This window comes from Molothrus aeneus, chromosome 1, assembly GCF_037042795.1.
Source record: "Molothrus aeneus isolate 106 chromosome 1, BPBGC_Maene_1.0, whole genome shotgun sequence".
Lineage (NCBI taxonomy): Eukaryota > Metazoa > Chordata > Aves > Passeriformes > Icteridae > Molothrus > Molothrus aeneus.
In genome coordinates this window covers 75,997,700-76,013,666 of record NC_089646.1, presented here as the reverse complement: position 1 = coordinate 76,013,666, position 15,967 = coordinate 75,997,700, and the positions used below count along the sequence as shown (strand labels likewise).

At 35.6% G+C, this 15,967-nt stretch overlaps 1 protein-coding gene across 2 annotated transcripts in view; it reads right to left on the bottom strand.

Annotated features, from left to right (window-relative positions):
* The window catches only part of LOC136562576 (cadherin-12), a 527,265-nt gene that overhangs the window by 154,317 nt on the left and 356,981 nt on the right, over positions 1-15,967 (bottom strand). For both annotated transcript variants that reach the window (XM_066559495.1, XM_066559505.1), the window contains exon 3: positions 1,290-1,705. In XM_066559495.1, coding sequence (XP_066415592.1) covers positions 1,290-1,520 — 231 coding nt within the window. In that variant the 5' untranslated portion in view covers positions 1,521-1,705. The remainder of the gene's footprint in view (positions 1-1,289; positions 1,706-15,967) is intronic.

The following is a 15,967-nucleotide window of genomic DNA, read 5'->3' as shown; positions in this document are numbered from 1 at the left end:
GAGTCCTTGTTGGCATCTTCAGCGAGGTGCCAGAACAAAGGTATGTTTTTTCCATTATATGGTCCCCCTTTCTTCAGACTTACTCACTGTATTAACTTTGTGATACAAACACACTGCTTTGCAAATTGCTTTGACCAATACATATTAGGGCTTAACACAAAGGTCTTCATGTGCAATATCCAAGTACATTTTTGGCTGCTGTGCTAAATGATATTGTGTTTTATTTATACATCCTCAGAATAGTTTTCTGGAAGAGTAGGAGGAAAAATTAATTTTCTGTTGATTTATTTATATTTAGGGAAAAAAAAGATTTTCCACTTGTACACTAAAAAAAAAAGTTCATAATGGTATTAAAGTAAAAACTGAAACATGATGACTAATTTTTACAGTAGGTGAATTTGAAACCTTGCTGTCTAGGGAAGTGGTATTTAGGGAACCAGGAAAGAAATTCCTGACTTTTTATTTTCACTGAGTAAAGTCCTTTATTTAAACTGAAAATTATACACAGCATCCAATTATACACTCTGCTAAGATTTTCTTCAGGTGTCCTTTTCAGCTTTCCTATCTGAAAATTCTATTGTTTAAATTCACCACCCCCATACCCCTCAAACAGTTTTCTGTCAATTACTTATGCCCTCTTACAGAAACAGTGGACATATAATGAGAGAGGGCATTGCAAAAATTCTCTGCAGGTATGATTGTGCATGTCTACACACAGTATAAAAGCTGTAGTGCAGGACTTTGAATTATGAAGCAATAAAACATATTAGAAATACTTGAAAACAATCTGAACAATCCGAAATAAAAGTAAACGGTTCTGAGACATAAGAAAACAAACCAAAAAGGATGCATCTTCATTAGCTGAAAATGGACTTGGAATAGCCATATCAATCACAGGAATAATTGCTCATTATGGGCTTGAGATTTAAAGTTTATATCTTATCTCTTGATATCAGAACAATGTTTTAAAAATCAAATATGCTATCACAGTAGTTTCAATTAAAATTAGTTGTGAAACACAAACTTATATCAGAGCTCTCTTATTTTTTTTTTGCTTTTATTATTGTTGTTTCTGTTGTATTTGTTTAATATAAAAAACAAGAATAGGGAAATAAACATACAAAGACAGAAAGTATATAGTGACTACAGGAAAGGCTGGATGGTAAAAGCAGTGAGCAGAGAGACCTACTGCCAGTAGATTTGTCCCACCAGAAGCAGGTACACATTTATAATACATCACATTACCTCTCTGTATAATTTGAACTTTCAAAGAAATAGTAAAAAATTACCTTTCCCACATACTGAGGTTCAGAGCCCATGTACTCCTCCAGCACAAAAAATTGATTCCACACCCAGCCTCGTTTGACTCGCTGGGCAGATGATCTCCTCCCAGGCACTGGGACAACATTTTCTCTTGGCTGTGCTTCTAAAATCTCTTGTGCTTGTGGGTGCAGTGGTGTTAGGAGACCTCCATCGAACAGGACCCAGAGAAGCAGGGATAAGCAGTTCCTTGTGAGCATTGGCAATGGCTTCCCCACCGCAAGTAATAAAAACTCCAGCACTTAATGCCGAGCACAGGAATCCAGGTTTGAGGTGTCTGTGGCCTTCACCACTTAGCTTCTGATTTTATTGCAGAAATGCTAATGCAGGCATTAATCCTTCTGATGACAAGGTATTTGCCGCAATAAATTCCATCTATAGGGACCTATAAAAGAGATTTACATGCAACATCAAATTACATAGGATTACACTGAAGCATTCATCAAAATTCTCACACCTTGTTAGTTTCTAGAGACAGAGAAAAATATTAAGAATCACAGTTTAAAAGAGATTGCTATTTTCATTGTAGCACTGAGCTGCTCTAGAACATTGTTTAGTTATTACCTCATTCTTCCTCTGCTTAGCATTACCTTTGTGTCTGTCTGAGACAGGGCTGTAGCATTTGTTTTAGGATCTGTTATGAAACAGTTTCCCATCAGTGATATCAAAAATGTTTACTCATTTTATTTTAGCTTTACTCAATTTTTACTCAAAAATCTTTTACTCAAAAAAGATTTACAAACAAAATACTGAAGAACAGGGGATCTACTCTTTCACCCTGCTGTCTAGAGCAAGAACTTTTGCTCACTTTCTCTGCCACAAAAGCCTCTTCGAGTCTTCCCTACAGTGTACTGGTTGCCAGGTATAAAAAAAAATAACTGCCTGTAGGACTTAAGATAGATGCATTGTACATTTTAAAAACAAAATACAATTTATAGCACTATGGAATTCAACACTTTGTTAGGGTCATATTATGTCATTGATTTTTAAGCATAGGTTTCTCGGAAATCAATAGAGTTCTGCTAAAAAGCAATGACATGATATAGACCTCAAAAAGAAGAATAATAAATTACTTAACCATATGTATTTTTGTGGAAGGGGCTAACAGCGGGCCTGTTAGCTAAAGGAGAGAGAAGAAGCTGAGAAGTAAGAAGAAACTGATAAGGAGCTCTCTCCAAGGCTGTAGCCAAGGAGACCGAGGGAAGAAAGATAGAAGAACTTTGCAGCTGGATGAAACATTTTTAGAAAGTTAATTAAGTCACCATAACTTCTCACCAATAGTATTATGTTGATTTATTGTGGCCAATAGTAAAGATAGAAGAAGGATAAACAATTGGAAAGTGTATAAAAAGCAGCCATATTCAATAATAAAGTGTTGCCAACTGAGACTGCTTGTGGTCTCTGCTTTATGTCGTGACCGCCTCGACAGCGACATATTTTTCCTTTTCACATACGGCCAAAGGTGGTATTTCCCTTAATAATAATAATAATATTATTACTATCCATAACAATAAATAGCATAAAAATTCTTATTTGTTGGGTACATGCTGAAGTATTTAAAGAGAAAGGATTTATAATCAGGAACCTGGAAATCTTAAAAAATTTAAAAAAACACCCTAGAAGAATAACTGCACTTCCTATGCTAAATTTAGGGTGAGATTTTCTGTTCTGATTTGAAAGGCTATGTTTTACGTCTTAGTAAAAAAGAAAGTAAAAAAACTTGGTGAAAGGTATCTACTGAGTGTTTTAATTCTGCCTTCAGAAAGGATAAAAGATGAAGAAAGAACTCCCATCTGCTCAGAATCCTTTAAATAAAAGTTTTTCTAAGTTATGTTCAAAACATTTCAATGTTTTTCATCTACAGCAAAATAATCTTTTGTGCAATGAGTAAAAACTTCTTACTTGCACAATCATTTGCAGTCTATGGATTTTATTCCAGCAAAGGAACCTTAAGATATGACTCAACCACAACAGAGATCTGCATTCAATATATTTGGTATGAATTTATTTTTTATTGAACAGTTCAGATGAGGTTTTCTGCTTCTGTTTTTAATGTATTCAGTGGTATATAACATCACATTCAGACTGTGTTCATCCATAAGTCTGTTCCAAGATTTGCAAACTTTTTGCCTCCCCTGATCCACGGTTGCAGAGTCCATGCCTCATTTTTATGGCAAAATCATAATAATCATGAAACATAGCAAAAAATAAAACCAATCAACTCAGCATATCCTTTTGAATTGCCCAGATATAGATGGGAGGTGGAAAAAAATATTAAAAAAAAGGGGTGGGATGGTCTGCACTGCTTCAGAAATGCCAAAACCATGTTGTAGTCAATTCAATTGCCATACCACTTCTCTTTGCTCAGAAGACTCTGTACATTGCCGTTCTCCCAGCAGAGCTCTGCCTCCGGCCATGCCTGTCAGTCAGGGAGCTTTTAAAATGTTATACAGCACCAAAAGTAATGCAAAGAGATTGAAAGACTTCAATGAAAGTAGAGCAATTCCCCTTCGGCTGGAAGGTTAGTAACCAAGTGCAAGACACAGAGCACTTTAACCTCTTCTCCATTGGTATCCCAGGCAGCCGCCCAGAACGCCTACTGCAGAGTCAGGAAAGAGCAATGCCAGTGCTTGCTTCATTTCCTACAGCTTCAAAAAGATGATGAATGGGAGGGTCAGAGAAAAAATGGGAGGCTAATGGATGTTGCAGTACAGGACTGTAGCACAGATGCCCTCATCAGTTGTGAAAGAGTTCAACGTGAAGAATTTCTCTCAATTTTCCTTTTTTTTCTTTTTTTTTTTTCCTTTTATTTTTTAATTTAAACCTCAGCAAGGCAAATAATTGAAATTCTCATACTTTGGCACTTGAAAGAATCACTCCAGCTTGCTGTTCTGTGACATTTGTGCCGTAGGAAACTGAGGCCGAAGGTTCTCCCCCAGTAGCTTCTTCTTCCCCATAACTTCATTGCTGTCTTTGCGGGAGGCTTTGTCTGATAGAATATATTTTATAGCACCATTGGAACTTGTACAGGGATTCAAAGGCTAATATATATATGTCTTTTTATTTTAGTCTGTGCTTATTGTTTTGCATTTTCTTTTTAAGCTATGTCAAAACCTGTCTTAGTGCTTTTTTATTGTCAAATACTCACTGGTCCCTTATGTACCTCTGATCAGAAAACTACTAAAACAACTAGGAGACAAGGATTTAGAAATCTGCTCAGAACAATTAACCATAAGGAAGGCACTATATTTCCTAAATTTTTAGGGTATTATTTCCAGTGATGCTCATAAAGAAATACTTATTCAGTGAGATAGTTGTGAGCAGACATGTACCCTCGTTGCATCTCTTTCCTATATATTACAGAAGTACAGATGGTCAGATTTTTCTTAGATCTTGGGTTTTTTCAATATTAGCTGTTGCTACTCATTTCTTCAAACTATCTCGTAAGGATTTAAGTACCAGTATGCATGATCTAATTAACCCATAGAGATACAAAGGGATACCCTAATTTAGCCCCACATATGCTTTTATAACCTGTGGTTACGTTTATTCATTTCCCCAGTTTGATAAAGGGAAGTAAATGACCCAAAAGCAAGCATGGACAGTCTGTTAATACACAATTATTAAGAAATCTTGATCATATTTACTGTGTCCCCCAAACTGCAGGATTAGAAACTCATGAAATGCAAATGATAAATAAAATATCACTACTAAAATTATTTATTGGGAGTAACAAAATACAGTATAAATGGTGCTCCTCCAAGAATTTTGATTCTGACCTGGACTATACTGCCATTAATCTAAAGAGCCTGAGCTAAGAAATGCTTTTGGAATACAAAACTTATGCATGCTATTGCTGCTGAAACAACCCTTTATCACTGGTACTGCAGACACAAATCACCTCACCACGCTTGGCAAAGGTTATCCCTTGTAGAGAGAATAGTCATAGATCCTTTGCAATCACTCATATGCACATAAGGCCCCATGTAGAGAAGTATTTGAAAAGAAACTTTAAATGATCTTTGATCTTGTCATGGTTTAATCCCATCCAGCAACTCAGCCCCACCCAGCTGCTCACTCACTCAGGCCCAGTGAAGAAGAGAATCAAAAAGATAAAAGTGAGGATACTCATGGGTTGAACTAAAGACAGTTTGATAGATAAAGCAAAAGCTGCAAATGCAAGGAAAGGAAATAAGTTCATTAGCTCCCTTCCCATTGGCAGGCAGATTTTCTGTCATCCTCAGGAAAGCAGAGCTCCATAATACATAGTGGTGTCTTGGGAAGGCAAATGCCATCACTTCAAACATTCCAACTTTTCTTCTTCTTCTCCCCTGCCACCCAGCTCTATATTCTGTCCGTGATGCTATATGGTCTGGAATATTCCTTTAGTCAGCTTGGATCAGCTGTCCTGGCTGTCTCCCCTCCCAACTTCTTGTGCACACATAGCCTCTTCACTGGTGAACTGGGATGAGCTGCAGAAAGGCTGTGACCACGTAAGCAGTGTTCAACAATAGCTAAAACATCCCCACACTATCTACACTGTTTTCAGGGAAATTCAGAACACAGCCTCATGCTTGGCTGTTATGAAGAAAATTAATTCTATCCCAGCCAAAACCAGTGCAGACCTGTATATGATGTATCTACTTGGATCAGACCACAGATGCACTGCTGTCACACGCAGACAAGCAGGAAACACTAAAGCTTCATGGTGCACTCAAAACTGTCATCAGTCCAGCAAGGCTGGTAATTGAACCCCATGAATGGAGGCAAATTGCTTACTGACAAAGTATCCATTATGCACTGATGGTGGGAACATTTCTGCAGCCACCTTTACCATAAATCTATCAGCATAGAGAATGCTTTAGCTTATGTGAAATAAGAGCTAATGTAGAGCAACCATCTTCCTATGCATAAAGAGGTTTGAAAAAGCTTGGCGATGCTGTAAAATGGTTGATCATGCCAGCAGGAAAGCCAGATAACATCTACAACTATGGATATGCTGTAATAGCTGACCGTGTAATCTTGTTTCTCTGCAATATCTTGCAATAAGAAAATAAAACAGCGGGGAAAACAAGCCCATGGTTTAGGTATCTATTACAATTAACTGCTAAAGTATTTGAGATTATATATCTTCTGGTTAAAGAATAGGTAAAAGGATATGGTAAATCTTTCTCTGAGTTTGGACAAATCAGTTAGGTGGATATCCTCAAAGTTATTTAATTAAACAAATCCCATTAGATTAAACTCTAAATTACAATATTTCTTTGTGAGTTTGACTTTCCTGAGCTTCACAACCTATCTAGATACTTTGTAAATGAAAGTAATTCTTCCTTTTTCCACCTGGTCTTTTTAGTTAGTGTGGGAACTACTTGGTAGTATCAAAAAAGGGGTTAGGAGGGAGATTACAAGTAAACAGATTACAAACCACAAACTAGAAAAGACTTTAATTCTCAATCTGCACATCCTAAAAGTCAGAAAATTTTTAACAGATTAAGCAGGTCCCACCTCTGCAGCTACTATAACAACTTGGCAAGAATAACATCTGGAATCCATGCCAGGTAACTGTCATGGGGAAAAAATAATATCAGTGTTTCTACCTGCTGGAGTCCTAACATCATCCAAACCATTTATTCCTTTACCTCCCTTTGTGTGAAATTCAATAAACTGGATAAACTGTCCTAGTTTAACATCTGTCAGCAACCAAGCACCACACAGCTGCTCACTCACTCCCTCAGCCAGGAGGATGGGGGCAAGAGACTGGAAGAATAAAAGTGGGAAAACTTTTGGGTTCAGATAAGAACAGTTTAATAACTGAAATATAATAAAATATTAATACTTTTAACAACAATATTAATCATATTGCTATGAAAAGTAAAATAACTGAGAGAAATAAACCCAAAAAAATATAAATTAAAATAATTGGGCACCACCAGTGAATTGATGCCCAACCAGTCCCCAAGCAGCAGCTCCCAACCTTCCCCCTAATTTATTGCTGTGCATTACTCCATATGTTATGGAACATTTCTTTGGTCCTTTGGGATCAGCTGTCCTGGCTGTGTCCCCTCCCAGATCCTTGTGCATCCCCCCATGTGTGCTGGTGTGTTGGTGTGAGAAACAGGAAAGGCCTTTACTCTGTGTGAGCACAGATCAGTGATCAATAAAATATCCCTGTGTTATCAATGCTGTTTCCAGAACAGATCCAAAACCACTGCCCCATACCAGCAACTGGGAAGAGAATTAACTCTGTCCCAGGTAAAAACAGGACAGAAGCCTAGGATGGCTCTCTGGCTGTTTAGGTTGAATCCTCACAAGGCTGAAAATCTGAATCTCAGTCCCATTACTTCAGAGGTTATTTATATGAAGTTGTTGATTGAGAGAGGGAACAGAAACCAAAATCACCTAAGCTATTCCCAAATATTCTGTAGATAAGTGATAAGAGCATTCTGATTTAATGTGAGAAATATATGCAGAAAATACACATATGGAATCTAAATCTTGGTATTTCTGGAAGATGTATGTCATCATATGGACAAGAACTATACTCTGTAGACTACTACACAACAAACAGATGGAAGCATTTCCCCTCCAATAAAGTGATTTTAGCTTGCTTTTGTTAAATTCTATTACAAAACCCCCAACATCCTACTATTTAATGTCTAATATTTTGCTTATTATAAACTTACAAATAATTCAACTTGGCAAGAATAATATCAGTTTGGTTAAGGCTATGATTTTTGGATTTCACTGCCAAAGCCACTTCCTCTCCCTATTCGATTGTCCTGTGCAGAGATGTATTTTGTATACTAGTTAAGAGATCAATTCTGATGATAGTTGTGCCTACAGAGTAACATCATCTATGAATCTGGACTACTCTATTGAGTTTTAACTGGCAGAAAACCAAAGTGAGATGAAAATTATGTCCTCCACCTTTGAGTGCGATTGTTCTTGTAAGCACATTCATGGGAAGGTTGCCACAAAGATATATTACAACACAAAAAATGTGTGATATATTCTATCAATACCCAGTAAACACATTTATGAAATGTCTAACATTGGAGAGGAGTCTAATTATGTCTGGCATTTCTAAGCCTTACAATAATAAAATTATTATAGCTTCACAGATATGCTTTAATAATCGACTTTCTAGTATATTAAAAAGTGATGACTTTAGGGAGTTTGGTAACATAACAAAATCAAATGCTACATACTTCCAAAAACAGTGTAGCTTTACAATGCTGAGGCTTATAGAAAACCTAATGAAGAAACACAATGTAAAAACATTCTGAGCGCAAAATAATTAACAGGTTCCGCATGACACTATTTATACATATTGTGTCAGTTTTGTCATCATTAGTAATACTTACAGGACATCATTTGTGACTGAGCCATCATCCTCTACCAGGGAAATTATCACTTCTAATTCACAAACATGCATAAGAATATGAGGGAAATAATTGTTTAAAAAAAAAAAAAAAAAAAAAAGCACTGGAACTTTCATTATAAAATCTAAATACATCAGTAAATGCACAAGTCTCCATAGCTCATTGAACTCTTGAAAGTTAACTCAGGTAAAATGAAATTTCACTTTCACTCCAGGTTAATAATGTATATTTTGCTGAGATTCAAATTCAGGCCAGTACTACTCTGTAAATGTATAATGCAACTCTACAATTTAGTCGTCAGCTAAAAGAAAGAAACAAACTGTTTCCAAAAAGAACAAAGTTTCCTTGACAAATATCGTCAGATGATGAAACAATGTCATCAATTTTATTTTTATTCTGTCTTGTGGCATGTTTGACTCAGAAAAGTCCTGTAGTCAATCTATACCTACTTTGTCAATGATCTAGAATCTTTATTTTTGATAAACTACAAACATTTTCATTTCTGCTAGCAATCTGTCAATGTCAATGCTAAAGCATGGACAATCAGGAAACAATCCTTCATTCTGCTGTCATTCTACACTTTTTGAATAAATACATGAGATGGGGGAAAGGAGGGAAAGGGAAATAAAACATTTCAACACATTAACAATATATGTAAAGCAATAATTGACAAGTCTGAGGCTGCAGCTCAAATATATTTATAATTTTGTATGTAACATGAGCTATTGAAATGCATGAGAGCATATTTTAATGTACTCTTTAACATTATTTTCTTAATCCTAGGGATATTTCTGTTTTTCTGAACCTGTCAAAAATTCTATCAGATTGCAAACACACTTTAGTTAAGATCTCATTATAAAAGATTTTCTGCTATTGGTCAGAACCTGATTATAAGAAGTTTGAAACTATTTATTATAGTTTCTGGTGTCAGAAAGACCAATAAAATATACTAAATTACGAAACTAACTCAAAGATAGAAACTTTCAAGTGAGATCATACAGGCATTGCTCATGTATTGTGTATATGGTGGTGCAATTCTTGCTTAATATCAACTTGGTGTATAACCTTAGACATTTTAAATTGAAAATATGGGTCTCCTCTTGCCCATTATTGCAACTTCTATAAAGTAGATTTAAATGTTCTTGTCTCCATCAACATAATATTAAAAGGTGTTTAATTCCCAATATTCCTTCCTGTTGTAGATTATGGAAATCCATAGTCCAACTTTTAGACTTTCAGTCTTCTGAAAGGTTAATAGAATTGTTCTAACAGCACTGAATTATACAATTTCAGAGGATGATACCATCCTCAGGAAAACATGACAGACAGCAGTTGTGCCCAACAGGTTTCTAGCCATTAATCTTGTGAATTTTAACAGGTAGTCCCAGAGACAACAGGAGTGAGAGATAACCCATCAATTTTCTGAAGTGTGAGAATATCACAGGAGTCACCCACCTTATTCTGGGCTTTCTCCAATGCTCAATAAAAAATAAATCTTATGCTTGGTAATTTATCTCTTTTCACAACTCATTTTGGCTCGTTTTCACCCTAGCTATATTTACTGGTAAGACTATGTCTCTTTTCTAATCATCACTTTACTAAAAAAAAAAAAAAAACAAAACCAAAACCTTCATGGATTTTAAAATATTAGAAATAGTAATTCTAGGGCTTCTATTTTGATTCTTTAGAAGTTTTCTTTGTTTTGCCCAGCATTACTGCATAGGAATATAAAGTCATTAGAGCAACTAAGGCAGGCTCTAGTTAGATGGGCAACAGCTACTCTAACTAGAGAGTACAGCCATCTACAAATAACTTCAGCCAAAGTAATCCTCATTTGTATTTTATTTTTCAAAACTAGATCTGCTTCATGAAGACTCACCAAGTATCAAAGCTGTGTGTGAATAGCTATGTCTCTCGTCAAGAAACCTTTTACTCAAGTAAAACCCTCTACTTGCCCATCAATGTGGAAGTGCTCCCAAACCAAGTCAGTGATTAAACTCAGAGATGCTAACTAAAAGCAGCCAGGAGACATTTTGTGTACAATTTCTAAAAGAAGATTAGATAATATTTGTGTTTCACTTTCATCTGTATAAATCCTTGTGTCTCTTGTGTACGGATTGCTCATTTCCCAAATTCAAGAGTAATGAAATGAGTAATTTTGTAACAGTTGCCTGCTGTGAATTTCAGCAATTATGGCCAAGCACAGACAATAGATGAGGTGGTGCACAAGGAAATAAAGTGACACTCACTACTGCACCTCTGTCTGTCTTGTCTAGAGAAATAAATGTAAATCCTATTAATGAAAATAATTTTCCTTTTAGATTCTTTCCCGCCTTTCTAAATTTCAAATTAAAAGGACAAGAAAATAATGTATTAGAAAAGAAACATGTCTTGTCATCTGTGTAGCACTCGCACTCAACATCATAAATTATTGGTACTTTTTTTTCCCATTTGCTACGCATGTGGATCTTTATTAACTGGTGTGAATATATTTTCATAGTGTCATTCACAAATGTATCTGCTATAATTTAATAAATTAAAGGCAAATATTATTTTCTGTCTGTTTCATTGTTCATACATACATACATGCCCAATCCCGCAGATTCACAGAAAATACAGGAAATAGACACATTTAAATACGAAATGCAAAATTTCATCAATTCTTGTAAGCTTACAATTTCAAAAGCACTTTTTTTTAAAAAATAAAATGTCCATGAAGAGTCATAAACAATTTTCAGTTAGCACTGATTTAACTTAGAATAGAAACCATTTCATCTTACTATGTTTCATCCTTAACATGCTGCTTTGAATTACTTCAGTAATTAAATGAGTATTAATTAAAACGAAGCACATATTTTCATAAACTATTACAGCCAACATCCTCATTCTTTAGAAAAGGCAGTGGTTACTTTTTCTTTTTTTTTTTTGCAACTTAAGCAAGGTTTTTTCCTTTCTTTTGGTCTGAGCTCTTTCCATGCTACAGTAAAAATGCAACTGTATAGTGGCTAGGTGGTTTATGATTTATGTAACTTACCTCAAGACATGAAATGAGCAGCTTATTTATTGCATATATTGCATATTTTATTTTTTTATAATAAACATAAATTTGTCTAGTTATTTCAGTCTGCAAAACTGTGGTTTAGATAGGAAATCGATAATGTCTTTTTAAGGTTAAGCTCAGTGAAATGAAGTGCTGAAATAGTCCTGATGAAATTGCACCTCAGCTGAACCCAGAAAGAACAGCATTATGGCAAGAGGATAATGTCATACTTGCAGTATTATAGATTGCAGCCAATCAATCAGACATATTGTAATCGCTAAGGTCACTGTCCTGTTGTACTAAAAAAATGCCTTCAGGTCTCAAGGTAGAAAGATTGACACATTTAGTCTGGAGTAACCTAAATCAAATATTTCCCTAAGACTAGTGAATTAACCTTACTAGAGGACACAGCCCAGAGACGCATGTTTTGCCCTGGTATAAACAGAGTACTGGGCCAAAGACTAAGCTGCAAGGAAGGCTTAGGAAGGCTTTTCCACCAAGGAATTTGGTGGGGAAAAAAAGGTGTTTCCCTCCATGCAACCTCTGATCTGTGGTCAAGTGTGACCCACTGTGTGGCTTCTCTAACTGCATAATCACAGAAACACAGAAAGGTTGAGATTGAATGAGACTTCTGGAGTTCATCTGGTCCAAATCCCCAGCTCAGTCAGGGTCAACTACAAGAAGCAGCTGTAGCTACATAGGCAAAACAATTTTTTCTACAGATGGAGACTACACAACCCCACTGGGTGACCTGTTTCAGTGGCCTGGCCATTCTTTAAGTTTTTGATCTACCTCACTGTCCACTTAACTTCACCAGTTTCTCTGTGATATTGTTTTGCAGCCAATGTGAAAAGCTGTTTTAAAGACTACATTCACTACACTCCCCTCACCCACCAAGCCAATTGCCTCATTTTAGAAAGCTAGCAGGTTGGTTAAGCATGATTTCTCCTTTGTAAATCCATACTGGCTTCTCTCTGCTACCTTCTTGTCCTTCATGTATTTGGAAATGGTTTCTAGGCATTAAAGGGCTTTATTATTTTCCTGAGGACCTAGGTGAAGTTAATGCCTTAGGATTTGTGTATGTCCTGATTGCTTAAGTGCTCCAAACCTGGTCCTCCATCACTGAGAGTAAATCTTCTTTGGTCTATACCTTAACAGCAGGTACTTCCTGTTTTCTAGGAATTTCAAAGCCTCAACCACAAGCACGATGAACAGGTCTCTTCATGAAGATAGCTTTTGTTGTTTACACTAAGACAGTAAGTGAGCCAAAATAATCCCTATTATTTTTCAAACCTTCTTCACTTCCCTCTAGGAAAGGAGCCTTTGAAAGTCACAAGGACTTTTAGAGAAGATTGTTGCTAATTTTTCAATTAAATTCCCAATTTCTTCCTTATAAATGAATGATTCTCTTATTATTTTTATTAGTTACTACATTTGTTAACATGGAAACCCAAAATACAGGTCTATATTATGTGTTCCTAAAGAAAGTATTCTGATTTTTCAGAAACAGCGTGGAATTCAAATGCCTGTTGAAACCCTTAAAATCCTTTCAAGAAACAAGTTACACTCTGTACTCTAAAGAATTGCAAGCAAATAGTAATACACATGCAAATACTCAACTCATATTAAATACACTAAATAAAAGTTATTTGAAGGACAACATTTTAATGTAATGGACAAAAAGAGGAGCTCACCTATGACATCTAAAATATTTATACTGATTTTTTTTTTGCGCGAAGATCTAAATTTTATTGGTAAGGGGTCACACTTTACCAGAAACATAATTAACAAAATTTTTGGCTTTTTAATGAAAAAAATCTTGTTCAGTGACAGAACTTTTACCTGGAAAATTTTCATATATAAGTAGAGACAACTCAGTTTGCACAGAGAGCTTTAAAAAATACATCTGTAAATTAATTTCTTTCTATCTCTAACACTTTACAAATTTACTCTGTTTCCTATATTTCTTTAACAGAAATAGTAAAAAAAATTCTCATCATATTATGACAGATCATTCAGATATATAAAGAGAATAATTAATTCACCATAAGATCAAGTATTTTCTTTGCAGAGTTTTATAAGATATTAAAAGCAATTGATGATATAAAAGACAGTAAAATCTTATTGGTTATGCAAATTCCAACTGAAATGCTTTTATAACTTTACCTCACTTTAGGTAAAACTCTCTCTGATGTTAGAGCTTTTGAAATTCCTGGGAGAGTTTTATTCCCAGGAAGAGTCTTATTTTCCATTTCAAAAAGAACAAAACCAATTCTTTGGTTTTACCCCTTTTGATACACATACATATTTTTATATGGTTTGTGGCATTAAAGAGCATTTAAACCCAAACACTGCAACTTGGAAATGGAATAAAGTTATACTTTGTAGATTATATCAACCACTATTGGCTTTACTACTTGTTTTTTTCAGACAAAGCATAATGCAACAAACTCCTCTGACTGAGAATTTTCCATTTATTCACCACTTGCAACTCTTCTGTTTCTCCTGATCTGCTAAACCACCAGATGTATTTCCACCTATTTACCTGCCAGTTCAGACTCAGAGACAGAATTTCAGGTGAGGAACACAGGAAGAGAGAAACCAGACAGGAGCCCATCAGACATACCTCTCGTCTGATGTGTGTGAAATAGGATCTCTTTTGAGCAGTTCAAAACCTGGACTGGCACTAAGATCACAAACTTGAGATCCCTAACTATGTTTTGATATTGCTGAAGAAGGGGGCTATCCTTCTACTTTTGTTTGAGTAAATATCATGAAGTTTCTACAGAATTTATTTGCATAATAATGGAAGGTGCAGAAACAAATCTAATGTCCCCAAAGGAAACAAGAAGGAATAACAAGGTTCCAAGATTCAGGTTTGTCATTAGCACAGAATGAGCTACTAATTCTCTAGGATACATAACCCCCAAAACCATAAAGTACTATGCCTTCTGAGGGCTCTTCCTAGCTCACAAAAAAAGGCTGTAATTCTCTGTTACCTGTGTTAGCCATCATTATGGTATTCAAGCATCACTAATTATAATTAAATATTTAACCAGTTAGCATCTGCAGCAATAGTCGGCATTCTGGCTGGGCAGCAGCACACAATCAGAGCAGAAAGAATTGTTGTGATTATTTCTTAATAAGGTAGCTGAAATGGCTCTCAGCTAATCAATGAAAAAGACTGACTTACTCAGCCCTTTTTCAGAAACAAGCTGAATAGTAGTTATGCAAATTACAGTTTTCAGACAGGTTACAGGGACTTTAATATTTTACTATTAGTGAGAAATATTTACACTACATTTATGTAAGAAAACCTGCAGATGAGGTGCAGGGAATTTCTAATTGCCCCCTACATCGACAGATGAGTGTCAGCAACTGTGCAACATCCCAGTTGTCATACTGGCTCAAGTTACAAAAATTAAGAACAAAATATTGCAGCAGCATTCCAGCACGTCAACACAACAATCAAGTCACCTCTTTATTGCTCACTAATGAATCACCCACCCTATCTCACTCTCTTTGCTGTTGTTTTTTCTCTTCACCAATTTTAGAAACAGTATTTAGAAGAGAGCAAAGGGACGAGAGAGGAGATGAGACTTTGTCATTAAAATGCAACAGCATGTTAAAACAAGACATTGAGTTTGTAGTTAGAAACATGAATTAAAGAGGTCTGCTTCAGAGGTCATGTTTGCTGAGTACTTTGAAAATTAGGGCCAGTTTTGGATACATATTAGCATAGGGCACCATATATCCTTTCATGATCAGCTTGTGTAGGAAGTTGGATTACATGCCATGTTAAAACACAGAATTTGTTTCCTTGTGTGAGTAATGGAAAAAATTACAGCATCCTCGATGCTTTAGTTCACGTTTCCTGTTTGACGTGATCTCTGAAACAGAGAGACCAAACTGTTACCAATCTGATTTTGAAGAGCACTAGTTTTTTCAAGAATTTGCAGAAAATCTAAGACTTTAATTGTCTTTCAGAGTTGTTGTGCCTTTCCGCTTGTGAAAAGCAACAAAGTTTCATCTCCCACACATCCATTTTGTTTTACAAAGATTGAGCATTTAACCACTTAAAAAAAAAAAAAAGTAAAAGAAGAAGTAAATTTTCATCAGAGCAAAGAAAAACCAACTATTGGAATGTCTCTTATTGATTTTTTTTCTCTTCTCCTAGGAAATAAAGGTAAAACTCTCAGGTCTCTAACTTTCTTCAACTAATTTA